Source organism: Perissodus microlepis, chromosome 23 (genome assembly GCF_051167445.1).
Source record: "Perissodus microlepis isolate ML-2025 ecotype Zambia chromosome 23, ASM5116744v1, whole genome shotgun sequence".
NCBI lineage: Eukaryota > Metazoa > Chordata > Actinopteri > Cichliformes > Cichlidae > Perissodus > Perissodus microlepis.
In genome coordinates, this window is record NC_140482.1 from 35,418,390 (window position 1) to 35,438,982 (window position 20,593).

At 37.6% G+C, this 20,593-nt stretch overlaps 1 protein-coding gene across 1 annotated transcript; it reads right to left on the bottom strand.

Moving 5' to 3' along the window:
• Window positions 1-1,118: 1,118 nt before the first annotated feature.
• lama3 (laminin, alpha 3) lies at window positions 1,119-20,519 on the bottom strand. Its single transcript, XM_084921019.1, has 38 exons — window positions 20,221-20,519; window positions 18,754-18,867; window positions 18,461-18,573; window positions 18,288-18,371; window positions 18,092-18,195; window positions 17,635-17,679; window positions 17,395-17,549; window positions 17,157-17,267; window positions 16,837-16,945; window positions 16,460-16,630; window positions 14,971-15,167; window positions 14,776-14,892; window positions 14,553-14,704; window positions 14,311-14,449; window positions 14,124-14,223; window positions 13,921-14,037; window positions 13,659-13,829; window positions 13,365-13,516; window positions 9,944-10,150; window positions 9,703-9,851; window positions 9,427-9,589; window positions 8,468-8,595; window positions 8,242-8,392; window positions 8,030-8,134; window positions 7,805-7,938; window positions 7,457-7,574; window positions 6,269-6,403; window positions 6,041-6,183; window positions 5,841-5,948; window positions 5,613-5,733; window positions 5,403-5,509; window positions 5,077-5,257; window positions 3,730-3,879; window positions 3,476-3,635; window positions 3,265-3,392; window positions 3,081-3,174; window positions 2,879-2,989; window positions 1,119-2,775 (listed from the first exon to the last, which is right to left on the bottom strand). The coding sequence occupies exons 1-38, from the start codon at window positions 20,413-20,415 to the stop codon at window positions 2,627-2,629; spliced, it is 5,088 nt and encodes a 1,695-aa protein (XP_084777145.1). The 5' UTR covers window positions 20,416-20,519; the 3' UTR covers window positions 1,119-2,626.
• Between the last annotated feature and the right edge of the window lie 74 nt (window positions 20,520-20,593).

Consider the following 20,593-nt stretch of genomic DNA (forward strand, 5'->3'; position numbering starts at 1 on the left):
CCAAATATCCTTGGGCAAGATACTAACCCCATGTTTGCCTGCTGGTGGTGGCCCGGTGGCGCCAGTGTCCGGCAGCCTCGCCTCTGTCAGTGCGCCCCAGGGCAGCTGTGGCTACAATGTAGCTTACCATTACCAGTGTGTGAATGGGTGAATGACTGAATGTAGTGTAAAGCGCTTTGGAGTCCTTACGGACTGAGTAAAGCGCTATACAAATGCAGGCCATTTACCTTTTTTTTTTTAATGCTAGGCCTCAACAGAATCTGAATAGATGGATATTTAATAAATCGTGCCCCCATACGGTTACTTTAAGGGGAAATTAAATGTTGAGGATAGAACTGTCTTTTCTACAAGTCTGTAAACATGTTTATAGCTGTTGTAACAGTTTATTGGGTGTGACTCACTTTCTCTTTTTTGGAGGCAGCCAAGTGACCACTAGGCATATTTTGGCATTTCCACATTGGCAGAGCTTAAGGACCATTCACACTGGAAGCAACTATCAGTAAATAGTAAACAGACTGGTTCTTATATAGCACTTTTCTCCTCTAATGCACTCAAGCACTTTTTCTATGCTTAAGTGCTTTCTATCTAAGATTCACACACATTCATACTCTGATGGATGCGGGCTAACGCCAAGGATATTTGACTGGAGCAGCCAGGGATCAAACTGCAATCTTCCAATTAGCAGATGACCTGCTCAACCTCCTGACCTACAGCCACCCCATAGACCATAGCAATTTGATGACATCCAGCAACTTTAAGGGGCAAAATAACCACTGACAACGCAAACTGGGTGGGTCCCAATACTAGAACTGTACTATACTAATTCACAATGAACTGCTATTTGTTAAAAGTCATCTGTTGCCTATATAATAATCTATTTGTAACCCTAATTGATTAGTCATTTAATGCAGCCCGCTTGGATGTGTAGTAATTTACATATTGCACATTTAGAATAATTTATGACTATTTCTTAGACATTTAAAATATTCTGTCACTCATTTAATGACCTCTATGAGTCACTTCTAATTAGCCAACCATTTAAAGTAAAGTTTCACATGCATATTGATGAACTGCAAATATATCAGAATATACTTACATTTATATTTATATCTGTTATACATAATTGTAATTGACTGCAGTGTTTAGTATCATTTAAAATAATCTGCTGTACATTTATTGTTATTACTTTTTATGACATCTCACTTATTTTAAACGTAGAGCAGATTATTAGACATTTAAAGTGATCTTATTCATATTTTTCGTAATAAAAGTATAACTACACTATAAATAATAACACTATTTTCTTCTGTACTTAGTTACCCACTCTCTATGTGTGCGAACTGTATAGTAATATCAAAGGGCAAAAATAAAATTAAACAAAAAAGACAAACTTCATTTCATATGACTTGAGCAGCTTTACAGTGCACTTCAATTACAGGGCAGAATACAGTCTTCAAGTCTGTGTGTGCTAACTACCACTACTGCTACAGACAGAAAATAAAAAGCAACGTGTGGGGGGGGAATCCAGCCATGTCATTCACTTGAACCTTGACACCTTCAAGTTTTTGGTAATGTTTTGCTGCCATCACCAGCTGAGAGTAAATGTGAACTAACAGCTCGCATTACATGAAGGGAAGCACTCCATCTATTGGTCAAACGTAGGGCAGAATTAAGGCTATTAGTATGAGTAAGGTGCGTGTGTATGTAATATTTACCTTAATTTTAAACACGGGAATGAACTGATGCTGTTTCTTATGGATCCTGTCTGTTGCTATACTGATTAATAAGGTTTTGTGTTAATGTTAAGCGACTGATATTGCAACAGGTAAAAATATCAGATGTTTAAAATTCATTCATCTATTTTCTTCAGTGTATGGAAGTCAGGGTCATGGTAATGCCGGAGCTTATCGCAGGTGTCATTGGGTGAGAGGTGTGTTGCACTGTGGACAGATCACAAATCCGTCACAGAGATAATGCAGATAGATAAACATCCATTTACACTCACACCTGCAGCCAATTTAGAATGACCAATTAACATAACATGGGTGCCTTTGGAATGTGTGAGGAAGCCAAAGTACCTGGTGAGAATCCACACAGACATGGGGAGCATGCACACTCCATGGGGAACAGCCACAGAGTCTGCTGGATTCAAACCCAAGACCTTCTTGCTGTGAGGCGGGGTGATTAGTGCAGCTAATAGATGGGATTGGGGTGGATTTGTTTAAAATCCACTGCTAAATTTATGGCAAATTTTGCTGTTGTGCTCTTAGATGGTGTTGTGGCTGCATTGAACTGAGTCTCTATCAGTTTTCTCACCTTATCAGTGTTCTGTGGGGAAATAAAACTAGACCGTAACAGGTTTTCAGCTTCAGGGCGACTATTTTAATATCAATGAGTCTGGAACAGTGTAGGGAGAGTAGAAAATAAGCGTGCAGGTTATTTACAACTCGCTATCATGAGTTTGGCGTCATTGCTTTGTAATGAGCAAATGTCAGGAAAACATTCCCGTGGTGGAAAAAAGGAACTGAAGCTTAGAGAAATACAATTCTGTTAGATTGGAAAAATTGTTGCTTGATTTCAGCCTAACTAGGTTTACTATTCCCATCCCTGTTTGTAATGATGTATTTCATTTGTTTGCGGGGCATCTGTTGATGCTCACTGGACCGACCACTCTGGAGGCTTTCTCAAATGCAACCGGCTTTCCATTAAGCTTCACATTTCGCAAGCAGCCCACAAAAGGTGAAGGCACAGGGGCTCCATTTTGATTTGTTGTCCCTAATTCAGGAAAGGAAAAAGCACAAAGAGATTCTGATCAGATTATACGACAAAAAGCTGATACTCTCTGAAAGATATAATGCCCAGCGGTTCATGGATTTACCCCCAATGTGAAGCGATTCCAGGGCCGTTGAATATGACGTGGATTTGGGGACTGCTTTCTGCTTGGACACGGAGTCAACCACTAGTTGGAATGCGTTCCTTTTTTTGGAGACTGAGAAACAACAATAACAGAAGAATTTTAAAAGCACAACTATCAACATGTGACTCACGTTCTTGAATGTTTTTAATACAAGATGTCCTACCTGTAACCTCATGAAATTTTCCATCACAGAGGCTTTTACGAGGTGTTACTGAGACACTAACAGCTCCATTACCATCATTTGCTTTGACGCCCACCTGGTAAAACATAACATATTTTGTCATCTCATGCAGCTTTTCTTTTGAATTGCTGCCCAATTAGCTGTCACAAGAGCGAGAGGTTTTTACCTTGTTTTCCATTAAGAACACATTAAGGCTGGTCTTATCACTTTGAACGTGGAAGAGAAGACCCGTGAGGTGTTGAGGGCGCAGCTTGAAGGACAACAAAAAGTGCGAGCCAACGGTGAAGTAGTTATCTAGAATAGAAATGTTCTTTATGAGTGTGCGGATGATTGAAACGCATCAGCAGCATCAAGATTTTTGAAATACAAGGCCAAACCTAAGACGATGTGACCGCCACCAAAGTATGTCCCTTCCTCTGCAAGCCCATGAAAGCACGGTAAGGCTTTGTGGCTCACCTCAGCTGCACCAACAAATACATCATTCATTTTGAATTCCCTTATACAGCTGATAACACTGTCTGTGGGGATGTTGTGTCCCTGATAAAGGACAGGAAGAGAAAAGAGAAGCCGGTCAGTGTGCAAACAAAAAGATGTGGGAAAATATTTGCCATAGCTTGAGTCTGATACAGACTTTAGTGTTTTTGCTTTTTGTACCAGCTCCCAGATACACAGGGTTGTGCAGGTCTAAAGATGATCCCTCATTGTTTGGTAAGTGGCCATCAGTCACACGGATCCCATCAACCAGAAGATGAAAAGTGCTGTTCTCCACGCTGAACTCAACCTGCGCACACGCAAACAAACTCAGCCATCCACAGAATATAACTTCATCATCATTGTGATATGATTGTGATATGACACACAGATATGAGAAAATAATTACTGCATTTTTTCCCCTGCATATTAAGAGTTATGTCCTGATTGTTTATGCTGAGAAAAAAGATCAAGACAGTCATTATTGATGCTTTAAACTCTTAAACTCTGCTTTTCTAACCAGGAGAGTGATCTGTCTGGTAGAAATACATGCACTTTGTAAATTCTACAAATTTGTGCATATGAAGCCAGACAGAAATAGAAATAAATTTAGATTTTTTTTCTTAAGTTGTGCGTAAAATAAATACAAATGATAAAAGTGATTTAGAAATTAGTTGTTCCTCCTGCTTTCCATTTATGTTCCAACAAACATTCAAAAATCAGTTCCATTATGTAATTGCCCACTATGTCATTTTTTTTTTTTTTATGTATTTTATATATTTTGTATATATATTTCTTGTTAGTGGTGTTTGAATTCCCATTGGAAGCTTTCTGATATCAGTAATTTTATTTTCTGCACCATTTAAATCCTTAACGCTTCATTTTGGCACTGCCCGTTGTTTAGGGAAATAAATACATTTACTTTTTGAGAAGAATAACATATATATTTTCTCTGCCTGTGAGACACTCGGGAACAACAAAAAAACAAATTGTTTTTTGTTGTTGTTAATTTTGTCATCCAATCAAAGCTTAATTGGTGCTGCTGTAAGAACAAAACGAGAACAAAAGCGTGAGGACTGGATTAAAGGTTATATTTGTTTGCTCTAATGAAAGATACCTGCTGCCCAGCTGCCAACAGTAGTAATATTAGTTATTGTTTTTCTTTATTATTTTATTTTTTTAATTTATTTTGTTTATTCTTTTAGTTTTGGTTACCTTTTTTGTTCCATTGATCTCCTCTTTAGAGATATCGTCTCCTCCCTCATGTTTCTTAGTGTTTGCCTTTTGCCTGTGTTTCTTTTGCTGCTTTGTTCAATCCGATTAGTCTGACTTGCATTTTGCTGGTTTTCTAGTTTTCTACTTTTATCCTACTGCTGATAAAATCTATGTGAGATAAGCAACCGAAATTCCCATATATCTGCAACTGTTCCTTTGAAATCAGGAGTCCAATGTTTAGAGCTTTGCTGCTTTTATCACTTAATATTTGTAATGAGACTTGGTTACAAACTCTATGCCAGTTGCCATCATTGCTCTTCTCCTTGTGCTGGATGATTCTGTTTTGACCAAGTGACATCTTGATCTTGCCGTTGGCCATGTACAGAGCCAGGAGGGGGACGGCTCCTCTTCCTGCGACATGGAGGATGAGCCCTTTGGACGATTTGGTATTGATATCAAGAGAGAAGTGAGGCCTGAGACACATGAGAACAAGAACAAAGTCCCTTTAAATGTTTATGAATGAATTCACAGCTGGATAAAGGTTTGACGAGGCACTCTAAAGGTTACCAAACCAGTCATGGAAAATGCCATTATAATTTTCAGGTTTTAGTATTTTACCTATAATTGAGGTTTTCTTGTGGAAGGTTGTAACTGACCCAGCTGTCTTTCTCATAGAGTTGGTATGCTCTCTGGGGTCTACATTGACTGCCAGCTGGAGTCGTAATCTGACACACAGCAGAAAAATGACTGCTGTTACTATGTCATTATCCAAGCAATAAAAGAGCAGCAATAGGGGAGCTGAAAAAAATAATAGTTTGATGTGCTTACAAGGTTGTGCGTCTGGGGCCTTTTCATTGTGAAGTGCGGTGGGGGAGGCTGACCGCACTGACCAAAGATAATGTCTCCAGTTTGCGATAATGAGCTTAGATCAGCAGGCAAAATACTCGGCCTGTGTGAAATGAGGAGATTTTGTTACATCAAAATTGAATCATGTTATTGTAATAAACAGATATTGTGAAATATATTATAAAGCAACTGAAAGAATGTATAACAAACCTGCTTGTATAAAGATTAGCAATGCAGCCTTTGAATTTTCCTCTTTGCATGCTGATTTGGTCTGAATGTGCCGGACTCACATTTACATTGTCAATGCTAAGCAGCAGCCTGAGAAAATCACGACAACATTAGCGACGTGCTGATTTTAAATTTTAATTGCAATAAAATCCAGGTATCAGCAAAAAGCTGACAGATCTTACCCTGATGGCTTCCCCACTGCAGACACGTAATGCCAGACTCCATCATTATACCTTTCATTTGACCTCACGGTATAATTAAAACTATGAAAAATCACAAAGCCATCGTCCAGGGACAACTGGAGATTGTGGACAGGTTCGGAGCCCTGCAGTGAGAGTACTACTAAAGCCATCTTGATCTTTTCCTTTTGATTTTCTTTTAAATCAAAAAGTGTGGCACACAAGATTTACCTGAGAGCCGCTCTTCAGAACAACGCCCTGCTTGCCTGTGCTCCTGAAGCCTAACGAGACTCTCACTGGCTGTTCGTCCCAGGCAAACAGAGAATCGACAGAAAGAGCCGAATTCAATGTAGCTGCACGAACACCCTATACACGAGCCAGAAACACACTAGTATTAGACCCCTATGTCTACAGGCTATTCATTTAGTGCTTTAAAGCTAGGCAGAGATTGACTTTTGAAATAGGAAATGTCACATTTTTCCACCTACAAATGAAAAGTTAACTTTTTAAGTAATAAAGCGCACTATTGTTGAAGTTGAATACACTGCTATATCCTTAATGAGTAACCACTGGCAACTAATTTAAGCCCGTGACAGTTATATTATTTTAATATGAATGTAAGAAACAAACTGCTGCTACAGTCTTTTTTCCCCTGGTATTTCCAGGTAGATGTGGTAGCTAATATTGGCCACATCATGCTACTGACTTCATGATTATTCTTCACAATAACGATTGGTTCATCATGGTTCATGGATTTGTTAAGTGAGGGGTGTCTCTGACTGGAAAACTGTGATAAGGGTTTGTCAATCACAAGGTACCTTGCCGTGAAGCGCCTCAATTAAACATCTATTTTACACTTAATGGGGCCATAATTTTCAAAAAGAACACGCTGCTATATTACATAAGACACAAAGTTAATAAGGCAACAATTTGATGGGGTACTGAGATCTAAAAGTGAGAAGTAAGTACATTTGTACGAGCAGGTACAAACACACTAACGAGGAGTTTTCCTCCTGCTGTGCATTAGAAACTAGGCACATTTGAAGCACCGCTGCACAGGCATCAATTCTCATACTTAGATACTTAATTGGGCCATAATTTTAAAAAGGAACACTCTGCGTTATTATATAAGACACAAAGTTATCAAAACAACAAGTTCTTGAAGTGCTAAAATGAAGTGAGAAGTAGGTACAATTTCTCATAAACTTTTTTAAAGTCTGACTAAGGAGAATTACCCCCCTGCTGTGCATTAGAAACCAGGCAGGTGCCGTGCACTTCTGCACTGGCTTCACTACTCAGACTCTGCGGTTAAGTCCATCTTTTATTTAAAAAAAAAAAAAAACGTTTCAAAAAGTCTATCCTCTGATCATCTGAGAGAAATTTTAATGCAGATTTGTGAACATATTTGCGGTAAATTACCAGTGAGGAGACTGGACATCCACTGCTGACACCTATTGTCCTGTTGTACTCGACAATCTCAGCATCTGCTTTCAGGTTATCCACGCATCCCCTGAGCGGTGCAGCTGTGATGTTGTGTCTGAGATTCAAAGGCAGACAGGCCCGTAGAAAAGGTCAGTTTGATTAGCTGATACTGTTTTCTTCTAGACTACTCAACACACACATTGGCACTGGCATTTATATGTCATATAGTAATGGTCATGAGAGTGGTTTGATTTTTTTGTAAGTCTTTCAGTGGGGAATTATTTGTTTCCCTCCCAGAGGAAGCTGAGTTTGACATGATTTTAAAAGCATCGTGTGTTGCATTACCTCTCTCTGAGCTCTGCTGGAAGACCCCCAATGTAATAACTGATGTAGTCTGTTTGAATGTGATCTGTGGAGACCGTCTTTTGCCCATAGTACACAATTAATTTGTCTGCAATGGCAATTGCAAACTGCGTGTCCTGAAACAGGAAGCATATGCTTAGAAAGGCATGAATTTAACAAAAAGACTTTCAAGTTTTTTAAAGTAACTAATTGTATTGTTGTTCTTACAAACAGAGACACTCTTTCAGCACTCCGAAGTCTAATCTCTCTGTCAGCTTGTTGACCTTGTAGCACAAGGAAGCCTCTCTCCACAAACACACAGAAAAAGGACTCCTAAAACAGAAGAAACACATCGATTTTAAATCTTTTTTTTTTTTTTTTTTGTTAAACATGCAGTTATACAAGTGCTTCAAGCATCTATTGAAAAATTAAAATCCTACATTGTTTCCAATGTAGAATAACAAGGCATTTGTTTCTCGGCTGTTTGTGTGAAATCTGAACAGTCGCCTCTTTTTCCAGTCAGGATCCTTTATGAACGCCATGCGGTAACCTCTTCCTTCATAATAATCAGACACCTCTTCCTGTGCAATCCTAAATACATAATTTAATCATTATTTGACCTTTTCTAGTCAACACAAAATTTTTAATTTTTTGTTTTATGCTTACTTCACAGTGTGCTGTTTTGCATCCATATTGACAGCATGTTTGAAGTTAAAAAGGCAGACAGGATTATCATTCAGGTAGGAGAGTTTTATGGCTCCTCTGTACTTGGGGTAACGCAGCGCCACTGGAGGCTATGAGAACAAAAAAGGACTGAAAATTGGACTGATAAAGTGAACATGTCATTTACTAATGCAAATGATTTTGTTGAGTACACTCCTGTTCTCTAGGGCTCAGAAGCTCTAAGCTATTTTTCATTAACCTATTCCCACAAAAGGATGATGACAGACTGTGATAGGGACTTTGTATTTCAACTTCTTCACAAAAAGTACCTTTCTCACTAAATTGTTCAATTTCAGTCTCTGAATAAGACTGTTGTATGTCATTCATGCAGTCTATGGAACCCTATTTCCACAAAAAAAAATTGTCATATATACTATAAAACAGTAATATAATATACAGTTATCACTATAACCATAGCCAAATCAAATCCATATCAAAATTGGGAGATCATGGCTTCCATCAAAACACTTCTTTCAGCATCAAATAAATTCCAAATAGTTTTCAAAGAAAACTTAGAAAATCATGCAATACATTGAGTTACCCCATGAGTCAAAATCTTGACAATAAACAATACAATAAACCTTTTTCCGTACTTTTTTCTTTACTTCTTCCACCCATCAAGTCAACTGAAGCTGTGTGTGCTGGAAACTAGTTTTTATATGTTAGCTTTTCCTTTCTTTAAAACCCATTATCTTTGGCTAAACAAATGAAAGACACAGTGTCTAAACTTTCTGTGTGCTTGCTTGTGTGTTATACAAAAGTTATCATTGCTATTGCAACGTTTACAGTTTTACACAAGCTTATTAAATGAGTTTGAATTGGCTTTGTCGTCTTTCTACTCTCTACCCTTTTAAACACTATAAATTTGCAGGCAGGATGAAATGAAAGCAGAGACTTATTACAGTAAAGTAATCGGGATAGCCCCCCACGTAGAAAACGACACTGCCTGGATCCAAGTCGAAGACGCCTGTCATTGTGTTTGGGAGGTTACGTTTAGGAGGGAGACCGACAGCCTCCTTTGATGTGAAGTTCTTTGTGACGTTCACTTCAGCGTCCTGGTAAACCCTGCAGGAATTGTTGGCACGAAGATAAAAAACATGTTGGTGACATCATGTAAACTTTCAGCTAGCAAATCCATTTTCATTTTAAAATACACTTCTGCCATATGTACTCAGTACCTGTGGAAGATAACTCTGTCAACAGCTGAGGAGTTCACGCTTCCGAGTGTTATTTGGCTGGTTTCTATCTCATGAACCACTCCACCCAACTTATAGACACAAACCAACACAGTGTTTCTGATAGCCATTCCAATGTAGTCTCCGGAAGCCTAGAAACGTAATAAAAGAAACCTAAGGTATATTAAAGAAAAAAACAAAAAACTACATCATGCTTCCTGTGTAGGCCGGCATGCACGCTCACATTCTTGCTACCCAGGTAGAAAACGAACAGGTTGGCATCTCTGTGTTCATCCTGGTGTCGCTTTCGTCTCACATCAGACTTAGCCGGGGTTTTGTGATGGCGATTGAGGAGAAGATCGACAGCTGTAAACGCTTTAATGTCCTCAAGGTCTCTTGGAGGGTGAAGCTCAATGTGGCTCTTTCCATTGAAAGTGGTGCCAAGAGAGAGCTGTGATAAGAGACGGTAGAAATTGTGTGTGTCATAAAAACAGATAATTTATGTGTTTTTAAAAAATAAACTATTTGTATTCATACATTTATTATTTTATTTTTACAAATTAGGGGTAATGGAAACAAGGTTGCACTACTTTGAGTTCTATTTTTGGTCCACCAACGCAAGCAGAAATTCGGGGGGGGGGTTTGGTATTTCCAACGTGAATGTTTGCATCAGAGTTACTAAATGAAGCAGCTTCCCACATGTAAATAATTGTAATGTCACCATCCAAGTAGTAATTCTAGCTGGTAAAGTCTGTTTATTTCTGAAAGGTCAGACTCAGCAAGAAAAAAAATGTAACCAAGTATATTAGCTTTTTGACTCAGCACCAGCATTTAAGGCCATATTGTGTTCAGCAGATTATCTAAAACTTCCTGAGAGCAGTCGCATGTAGCTGACCCTGTAACCTGGTTGATCCTCCAGACAACAGATGTCAGTCTGGGCTGTGCAACTTCTTGGAAAAATTTAGTTTCCCATAGCTGGCAGCCTTGTTACTCCTGATCAGAGGGGAAAATACTTTCAGCTTTGTCTACCAGTCAAGCCAAAATACAATCCAGCTATCATGCCCTGTCCTCCTTTCACCAAAAACAAGGAAAATACTGAAGATAATCTCTGCACACTCCAAGGCCAAATGAATTGTCTTTGGATAGTGCTTACATAGCACTTAATATATAATGTGTTAATTTGAAATAGCCTTAAGCAATATATGACTCTTTTATATTGTCAATGCTGATCACTCATCTGTTCTTATATTACTTGATCTTACTATTGCATTTGATACAGTGAATCATGAAATATTAATTTCCTATCTTCAGCAGTGTAGTGATATCAATGGCACTGCTCCAAATTGATTAAAGTCATATCTGATTAACGGTTCTTTTTCCATTAGGATTTGTTCTAAAGCGTCCACTTTGACCCGTGGAGTACCACAGGGGTCGATTAAAGGCCCTATTCTGTCTCAGGCTTCATACCTTAATGTCATGTAAAAAAACCTGGTGTAAATTATGATTCCTCTCTGAAATTAAGGACAGATTAAATCTGTCACTATAGCTAGTTTCTTTTAATAATGAAAGTCAAACCTCTTGTTTAGTTTATTAACCTTTAATAACCTTTCATCATATTATTATGTTTTCCTAATTGTTGTATCGATTGTTGTGCAGCACTTTTGTCAGGGTCTGCTGTGCTTTAATGTGTGAAATAAATGAACGTCCCTTGACTTGAAAAGTAAACTGCAAACATAATAAAATATCTGTCTCGGTAATAACAGGTAAAACTTTACATTAACAATCATTAAAAAATGGTAAATATCTTGTAATTAGATCAAAAGTTTGTATTATTGTTTTTGCTCGTATTGTTAATACTCCTGTTTGATTTACTTCCTGTTTTATTGAATAATATTTTCTTTGTGATCGTTAATAACATCCTGCTTCCCTCTATTTTCTGTGCCACTTTTATTCAACTAGTTAATCACTCGCCCCAGCATATGTACCACCTGTTGTTCATTTTTCTGTTGCCACATGGTCTTTTAATGTCTTGGAGTCAAGCATTTAATTTAATGCAATTTTTTGTGACATGATTTATTTTTTGTATTCATTTTTATTATTTTAAAGTTTTTTTTAGTTTTTGTTCAAGTGTTGGATGTTGAATTTTTTTTAGTTTGTTTTTTTATTTCACTTTTGTGTATTTGTTTGGCCTTTCTGAGTTATTTGATTTTCTTGTATTGCATTTATTAATGAAAGCAATGCAATACTGTGAATTTTTACATTTTGGCAGTGCTAATTTCTCAACTTATAAAGGATAAATAAAGGAAATAAATGTTATCTTTAATCATATCTTTTGCTTCATATCAGCCTGTTTTCTTTCAGTTTTTGCCTAACCCTGCACCTGAGTGTGCATCACTTCTTCCCTGATATTAAATATCTGGATTTTGGATCTCTCTCCTGAAAAAAAATGTCACTAATTACATTTGCTGGTAGTTATATTTATGCTAATAAGGTTACTTTGGAAGTTGTAGATTTTAATAGAATCATCATAAAAAAAATAACAAAGCATTTACTGAAAAGTAATTTAATAATTGTGAACATCAGTTGCACTCACCTAAGTAATTATGTATGCATTACAAAGCATTTAGAAACAGCTTAAGTTTCTAATGATACTTAAGCTGTAAGTAGCATTAAGCAATAAAGATATTCAGGGATATTATTATTGTGATATATTTTTTCAGACATAAACAAATTTCCCAAACATTTTCTTATGCACGGGTCTTCATAATTAATATTAATAGCTAATAACAGCTGCTAATATCAGACCACCAATACATCTCTAATTTTAAAAAGTGACATAATCAACTTTATATTAGCAATCCAAACAATATTTACAGAGCAGTTTATAAAGTCAATATTAGCCATTAAATTATAAAAAAAAATATCTGCTCTAGGTCAACAAAGAATTTGGTACACTTCTTAAAATGTCATGTGTACAACTTTCTCTATCATCAGTTGCAATTGTTTCATATCACCTATTATACAGCATATTATTTCATTAATTTCTATTAAATAAACTTCTGAAAAGGTGAGTAAGAAAAAGTAAGAAATTATTATATAGCGACCTAATAAATATTTTTATTTATTAAAATATCATTTTTCATTGTTAAGTCTAAAGTCACTATTTAAGTTCACATAAATCTCATCTACCTAGTTTGTATTTACTCAGAAAGCTAGAATAACCAGTAATAAGAATGAAACAGCAGCACAAGGAAGCTGGCAGCTGCCGTCATGATGTGCTACAGAACAATGATTCTCACACATGTTAAATGCCAGAATCTTTCCCATCATTAGTTTCAATGACCGGGACATAAACTCTCAACTTTGTCCAACGCTTTGTCACACTAAACGCAGCTGCTACACACAGCATTGCTATCAGAATGTTGAGTCTAAACTAAAACAGTGCTTTGACTCAGAAAAAGAGAATAGAAAACTTAGCAAAGAACCATGAAGCTGAGGAAAACTGCAGACACAGCCGACAGCTTCATAAGGTTCAGTCTGCAAGCTACACATTTCATATGCACACTGTACTGTCATACGCTGTGAGGCTGTTCCAACTTTAAATCAAATCTGACAAGTCAATTAAGAAAATAATAGGAAAGATGAAATTAAAAAGAAAATGTTACCCTATTAACAAAGTTTCTTGTCTCCTCTATTATTTCCTTGATTCTCTGGATGCTTTCTGTCATGTTTGGGTGAGGTGACATCCTCCTACCAAGAGCCTTGACTTCTGCGAGCTTGTCACTCATCACAGGGAATGCTTTGTTGAAGCTTTTTACTTAAGCAGATAAAATAACAACACATAAAACCTTTAAATGACTGTATTTTAACTGCAAGAATATGTTTAAGGAATTTAAGAGGTAAGTCAGGAGAATGTGGTGTGAAATGTAAATGTGAGTTGCACACCATTCAACACTTACCAGCCTGGTCTGCATCTGTCAACATGTCATTTATATTCACACTGATATTGGTTAAAGTTATTCTTCCCACTTCCTCGCTGATATTTCTCAGTCTCTCTTTCACACTGCTGACTGTAGCGTTAGCATCAGAAACAGCAGTTTTCACAGACGCTATCAGTGCCGCTGTGTCATCTGAAATACAAAAGAAAAACTATCATACAGATACAATAACTAATTTGACATTTATTTTCTGATCTGCATCAATTCCAAGTGCTCTACAAACCTCTTTTGATCTTTTTGAGTTTGTCACCGATGGATGAGGTGTCGATTCTCAGTGATCTTCTTTTTTTCTTTTGTTTATTTACATGATTCCTGTGAGCATTTACTGTACGTGACACCGCTGTTCAAAAGAAATTAGAACACCTTTTCATTTTGCACATTCAAACTCAATATATTTGTCTTGATACTTGTTTTGATTTTACAGACTTTTAAGGTGACTTTGAGTGTCTCTGGTTTCCCTCCATAGATGACTTGAGTTATCTTTCAGCTGTTCAGACCTGCTGATCAGGCCTCCCTTCTTCACATCCTAATTTATCATTCAAATATTGCATTAATATTTTCTATAAACACATAGATTTTTTTTAATAACTCTTACTAACAGCACTGAAGTTACCTTTAAGGTTTGATCAGCAGCCCTTTTGGACTCCTTTGCTGCCTTCTCAGCCATTTCTACTGCCTTAATGATGCTGTCATAGGCCCCTATACCCAGGAGGCTGACCAGTGAAGTGCTGTTAGTAGCTGTATGAAGCGCTCTGTAACAAAATCCAAGATGGTCTATTATGTTAAAAAAGAAACGGGGCCCAATCTAATCTAAATCTGCCTTGCTTCTTTATTGTTCTTGGGATTCACACTCACTGTTGTAATTCTGTCACCACTCTTTTGAGCTCCTTTGCATGCTCCTCTGCCTGGGCTATAGCTTCCACCTCTGCTATTATTAAACTGTTGTTTAACTGCTGAAAGTGTTCCAGCTTGGCACCATCCAACTGAGCTGCTCGCTTCTCAAATTCCTGCAATTTAAACAGTAAACTTTAATGCAAAGTCCAATACTTTTGAGAAGTTATAAAAAGCTGCTTCTTACTTTTTTAACTTCCTTAAGTATCGACAAAATGTCAGTAATGTTCTTTAGCAGATCTTTAGTCATTTCAGTCACAGGATGGAGAGTGCTTTGTTCTTTATCCAGCTGAGCTTTAAGATGCTGGAAAAAGAAGAAAGATAAAACAGTGTGTCATCAGAAATGTATGACATGGCCAATGAGAGCTTTATTTCCCATTACCTGCAGATCCTGTAGGGCAGTACGACTCTTGAGGTTAAGACCCCTTGCTCTGTCAACTCTGTCCTCTGCATCCAACAGCAGCTCGCCCAACTCTCTCACAGCAGAATCTGAGGCCATGAGAGAGTCTCCACTCTGAATCAGGATGAGTTGTTTCGTTTCTGCAGCAGCTATCATGTCGTTGCTGATGAGTTCTAACACTGAAGAGAGTATGCAAAATTTAGATATCAGAGTTATTTGATATTGGCCACAGAATGTCTTCTAACTCTAATTTTGACAATTATATTTTCATTAATTATGAAATTATTAATCTGCAGTTGTGTTTCTGAAATGGTTTGGCTGATTGTTCATGTCCTCTGTTCTGTTTAAAGATCTGAGATGCATTCCTGCCACTACAGTTAGGTCCATATATATTTGGACACTGACACAAGGTTTTATCATTTACTGAAACATATTCCAATTATAGTTACATCATGGACTTGGACATTATGTGTAGACTCAGCTTTCATTTGAGGGTATCCACATTCAAATCAGATGAAGGTGTGGGCAGTTTCTTCGTACTGTCGTTATCAATTAAACAGATAAAAGGCCTGGACTTAATTTGAGGTGTGGTGCTTGCATTTGGAAGATTTTCCTGTGAAGATGCGGTCAGAGGAGCTCTCCATATCTTTTTGTTCAACCTACTGAACGAAAGCCAAAAGCCTGCACTTCAACTGCATCTGAGTTGTTTTGTTGGAAATCATTGTTGTAAAGTACAGAACTAAAATTGGAAAAAAGTTGTCTCTGTCCAAATATTTGTGGAGCTAACTGTATATCTGCCACATATTTGTGTTTGTACTGGTTCAATAAACGGTGAGAGCCTGGGTCACATACACTATGGGAGTCAAAACTATCTCCACATCCAGACTATTTGATTTGCACACACAGATTAACCTTGCTGCCAGTCAGTCAAGAGAGGAGGATTTAAGTGAGAATCACCCCAAATGTGGAAGTATATGTCAAAAAAAGGAAGTATACTGGGCCTGATGTTTTCATGAGAATAATTCTGCTATCTGGGCATAGATGGATGTATCGACCCATTCAGTATAAAGGTACATGCTGGCTACTTAGCCTAGCATAAATACTGTAAACAAGAGGAAGAAGAGAGAACATCTGTAGTGTGTAAAGTAGTCACCTTTTTAGTTATTGGTGGGTATTTGTTCCTATTTCCATTTGATTTCAGCAGATATGCTGCAGTTTCATTTTTAGCAAACAGACATGCCAGTTGGTTATTTCTTAAAATGTCAATTAAATCTTTATACAGTCATTTTTATATAAAAACATTGGTGAATTCTCAACTGGTGAAAGGTGGTTGGTCTTTGTGGAATAATTTAACATGAAACACAATGTTTGTATTTAAAATACTAAATGCCAATGTGTCCATTTTCAGCCCCACTCTCTCTCCTCATAAGCATTCTTTAATCTCTATGCTCAAGGAAAAAAGATCTCTAACATTTATGTGCCTTCTCCTGCTCGCTGCCTGCTTTGTCCCTCTGAGCAGTGCAGCCTCTCTTTATCATTTCCTGCATGATGCGCTGAGCTTCTTCCATCATCCTGCCTTTGTCCTTTTCAGAGAGAGAAACTGAATCTTCAGGTTTCACCTCAGTTAGCTGCTTTATCAGATCTGACAAGAGGAGAGACAGTGCTGTTAAATGATATAGCTGAGCCTGATGCCCACTTTGACCTTAACAAGTGTCACAAAGTCTTTGGCAGGAGAGGCAGGAAAGATCTGCTTGTAGCTGATATCACTGAGCAGAAATTATTAAAGTTAGGAACACTAAAACTTCACGCTGATAAGACCACAAATATTTTCATATTTCAGAGATGTACCTTGTATTGTTGTGAGAAGACCTCCTGTTTTAAATAGATCTTCTGGCTTTAACTTCGTTTCATTTGCAGACTCCAAGGTCTTCTTCAAATATGATGTAATGTCAAGGTTCTGGTAAAATTTTGGAAAATATTTAAATATATTTAATAATAAGCCAACATAAAGAGCTGGGAAAGCTCCCTGTGGGTTCTCTGTCTTTCATTCTATTTGGCTGTCCTCTAGTATTCTAATATGAGTTTGCATTTACAATTAAAAAGGAAAAATTATCAGTCTCTTGGATGAGTTACATTTTGATTAGCACGGGAAAATTCACTCCAGGTACCTCATCACTCAGTTGAGACAAGTCACATCTGTCAGCAGCCACATCTGCTTCCAGCTGTTCAACCTTTGGATCCAGGAGTCTCACAGCAGTACTGTGCCTCCCCATCTGTACCTAAGAAACATTAAATAAGAAGTACTTTGAACTTGGATAAATGTTGCTGCATGATCTGAAATAGCAAATATACTCAAGGGCAGTGTATTTTCTCAGAAAAACACCTATTCCCTGTGTGAATCGCTACCTTTGCTTCAGATATGTTAGCCTCCAGGTTGTTCAGAGTAGATCGTGATACAGGACTATGACTGATGTTCTGCAGCTGCTGTTTCAGCCAAACCAGATCATCATCCATCTTCTCTGAGTCCACCAGCAAAGTGTAAGTACAGCTGTCACACTCTGCTGGTAAAGGCAAGATGAAATATAGTGAGTCTTAGTTTTATATGTCAAAACATGACTGCAAGATGAACTTTCAACACAGACTCACCATGACAGTGATCCCCACAGTTACTATTACCAGATGTGATGCACTCTGTTGAAAGGAAAAAATAGTAAAGTTGGATCTCATCACATGAAGGCCACTTTAGCTGTCATATTAGCCCATGTATGCAAATCCATATATGGATATACAGGCTACAAAAATATACAGTAAGTATAATAAGTTGTAGAAAATCAAACAAACAACAACCAACGAAAAATACATAAATAAATAAATACCATTTCATTTAAAATGTATATATACAATAATATAAATTTTATGCGTTAAATAACTAAAATTACATCAAGAACATGTAATTAAATTAGATGCTGAGGAGCAAAAGTGAACCTGGAGAAAACATCGGTGCACTTCTGGCACAAAGGGATTGAGATCTTTTTTTTCTCAATGAGTAATTATCTATTTATTCATTACTTATTATGTATTTCTTTATTGCATAAATAGTCACCTCCAGTCAGAGAATCACACATGTTCAAACCATTCTTCTTGCAGTTGCAGGGCTTGCACATGCCCCCATGCACCATGGGATTGCCATAATAACCAAATGCACATCTTAAAAGGGGGAAAAAACACGAGAAAAGTAAATAAGTTTGAGGGTTGGGGCGTTTGCTGCAAAGATGAAGATGCAAATGATGTATGGTTACCTCTCACATCTGACTCCACTGTAACCATGTTTACAGAAACATTCCACCACTCCTGAGCCAACATCGAGGCAGGCCAGTGCAAAACTAAAACAAACAGTGAAGGTCTTCATATTCACACAAAACAAGGAAAAAGAAAGCTGTGCAGGAAGAGTAGGACATAAACAGATACTGACTTGTTCTCTGTAAAGGGACATGGACAGGCACGACAGGTTCTGTTCACTGGATCTCTAAAATAACCCTCCTTGCAACGCTCACAGCGATTTCCTGTAGTGTCGAACTGACATTTCTAGAGGCCAGTTACATCAAACAAAAGAAAAGGAACGTGATTTCCATCTGGCCCAGCAGCGTGACTACAAATGCTACAACACTGACATCTGCTACAATATTGTTTCTCAGCAGCAGAGACATCACTTGTATCTGAGTAATTATTGTCTTTTTGTGTGTGCATGTGTGAGTCAGCACCCACCACACAGTTCCCTGTACGCTCATCACACTCATCGGAGAGCCCGTTGCAGCTACATGGCACACACTGGCCCCTGTTCGGTCCGGCCCACTCTCTGTAGAAGCCAGAGCTGCACTTCTGTAATGACACAGCGAGATGAACAGTCGACTATGGGGCAATTAACATAATGGAAAACTCCAGGGGTGCTTGACCTACTTTAAAGTAATGCATTACCACAAATCAATCATTATACAAGGTGTAAATGCAGTTCCTGCTGTAGTATTTGCTGTAAAGTGCACTGTAAGAAAAAGTCCTAATATAAAAGTATTTTACTGTGTATTTTACAGTTTTGTTCTGTTCTTCTAGAATGTCATTAAATTTACATAAATAGACTGTGATTTCACATTTCACATTTCAAATGTAAATTAATGTAAAATCACTGTAATGTAATAAAACATAATTTCCTTGTTTTGTAAATGTATTTGTCTGTACATATGCATATTTAGATTGTTAAAATACATTCACAAATGTATCATGATTGCACAAATATTTGTCCGTTATGTGAAGGATTGAACTGTTAAATTCAAATGTAATGCTATGGAAAAATATATAACATGATTCCTATAAACTTTGTTTACATCAAATAATTATTACTATTATTGCTATTTAGGGTGATCGTGGCTCAAGAGTTAGCAGTTCGCCTTATAATCAGAAAGTTGCCGGTTCGAGCCCCGGCTTGGACACTCTCGGTCGTTGTGTCCTTGGGCAAGACGCTTCACCTACTGGTGATGGCCAGAGGGGCCGATGGTGCGATATGGCAGCCTCGCCTCTGTCAGTCTGTCCCAGGGCATGCAATCCATTATTATTTAAACCAATTGTTAACTGCATATTTCTGTACATTTAAGTATTATTATTCATATTGCCGCTTTCATTGACCTTGTTTATAGGTAATTTCATTGTTTGATCACATTAAAATGTTCCTAATTTAATGTTTAAAAGCACATGAAAAAGGCAAAATCCCATGTAAAATTAGGGCAACAAACTGTATTGTCATTACTGAAAATAACCGTATTTTTATGGGAAAGTTATTTTCTGTTATTTCATGGTATTATTTTGGCGCCCCAGCTGCCGGAATATTACTGTTTTTCCAGGATTTTTTTTTTAACATTGTGGTGTGCGACATAGAGATACATATTGAAGAGCATGTGCATGTTGGAAATGAGTCTGCTCAAGGTTATTATATATCCAAGTAAAGGTCTGGTGACTTAGGACTGAGCTTAGGATATCTGGCACGTAACAAAACTCATGTCTGATAGTGACTGCACAAGAGTTAATAGTAGCTTTATATGCTCAGATCACAAAAACCGAGTCACTAAGATTTCTTGACCTTGATTTCTCTCACTGCACATAACGTAATAACAAACAGTAGTATGAAAAATAAGAAGGAAAAACACAGTGAGTAACAGATAAGCCAAAAAGCAGCTGCATTACCTGAGTGACAGCACCTGCTGTCTGGTTGCTGAAGGAAGGATCACAGAACGTTTTCCTGCTGTGCTGCTTCTGACGGATCTGAGTGCGTCTGTCATGCCAACACTTTGGATATTTCTGAGCAGAGGGACAACTTGGAGCAAAGCAGAGCAAAAACAACGGCGTTGCAATGCAAAGCCAAGAAGCAGCCCACTGCATTTTAAGTCTTTCAATGAGCCCTATGAGTGTAGTAAAAAAATCCTCCCTGCTAGGAGGAGCTTCGACTGAACCTTGGAGCTTTTTGTGCAAGAGAGTTGCAGAAAAGCTGGATTGTATAAGTGACTGAGAGTGTAACTATATGTGTGACTTAAGATCAAAGTTCAGTGAGGTGTGGTTG

Coding starts and splice junctions, on each gene's coding strand:
- lama3 (XM_084921019.1), bottom strand. CDS start 20,415: ATGCAGTGGGCTGCTTCTTGGCTTTGCATTGCAACGCCGTTGTTTTTG. Junction 14,705..14,775: donor TACTTAAGGAAGTTAAAAAA/GTAAGAAGCAGC, acceptor TTTAAATTGCAG/GAATTTGAGAAGCGAGCAGC. Junction 10,151..13,364: donor CAAGAAACTTTGTTAATAGG/GTAACATTTTCT, acceptor CTCTTATCACAG/CTCTCTCTTGGCACCACTTT.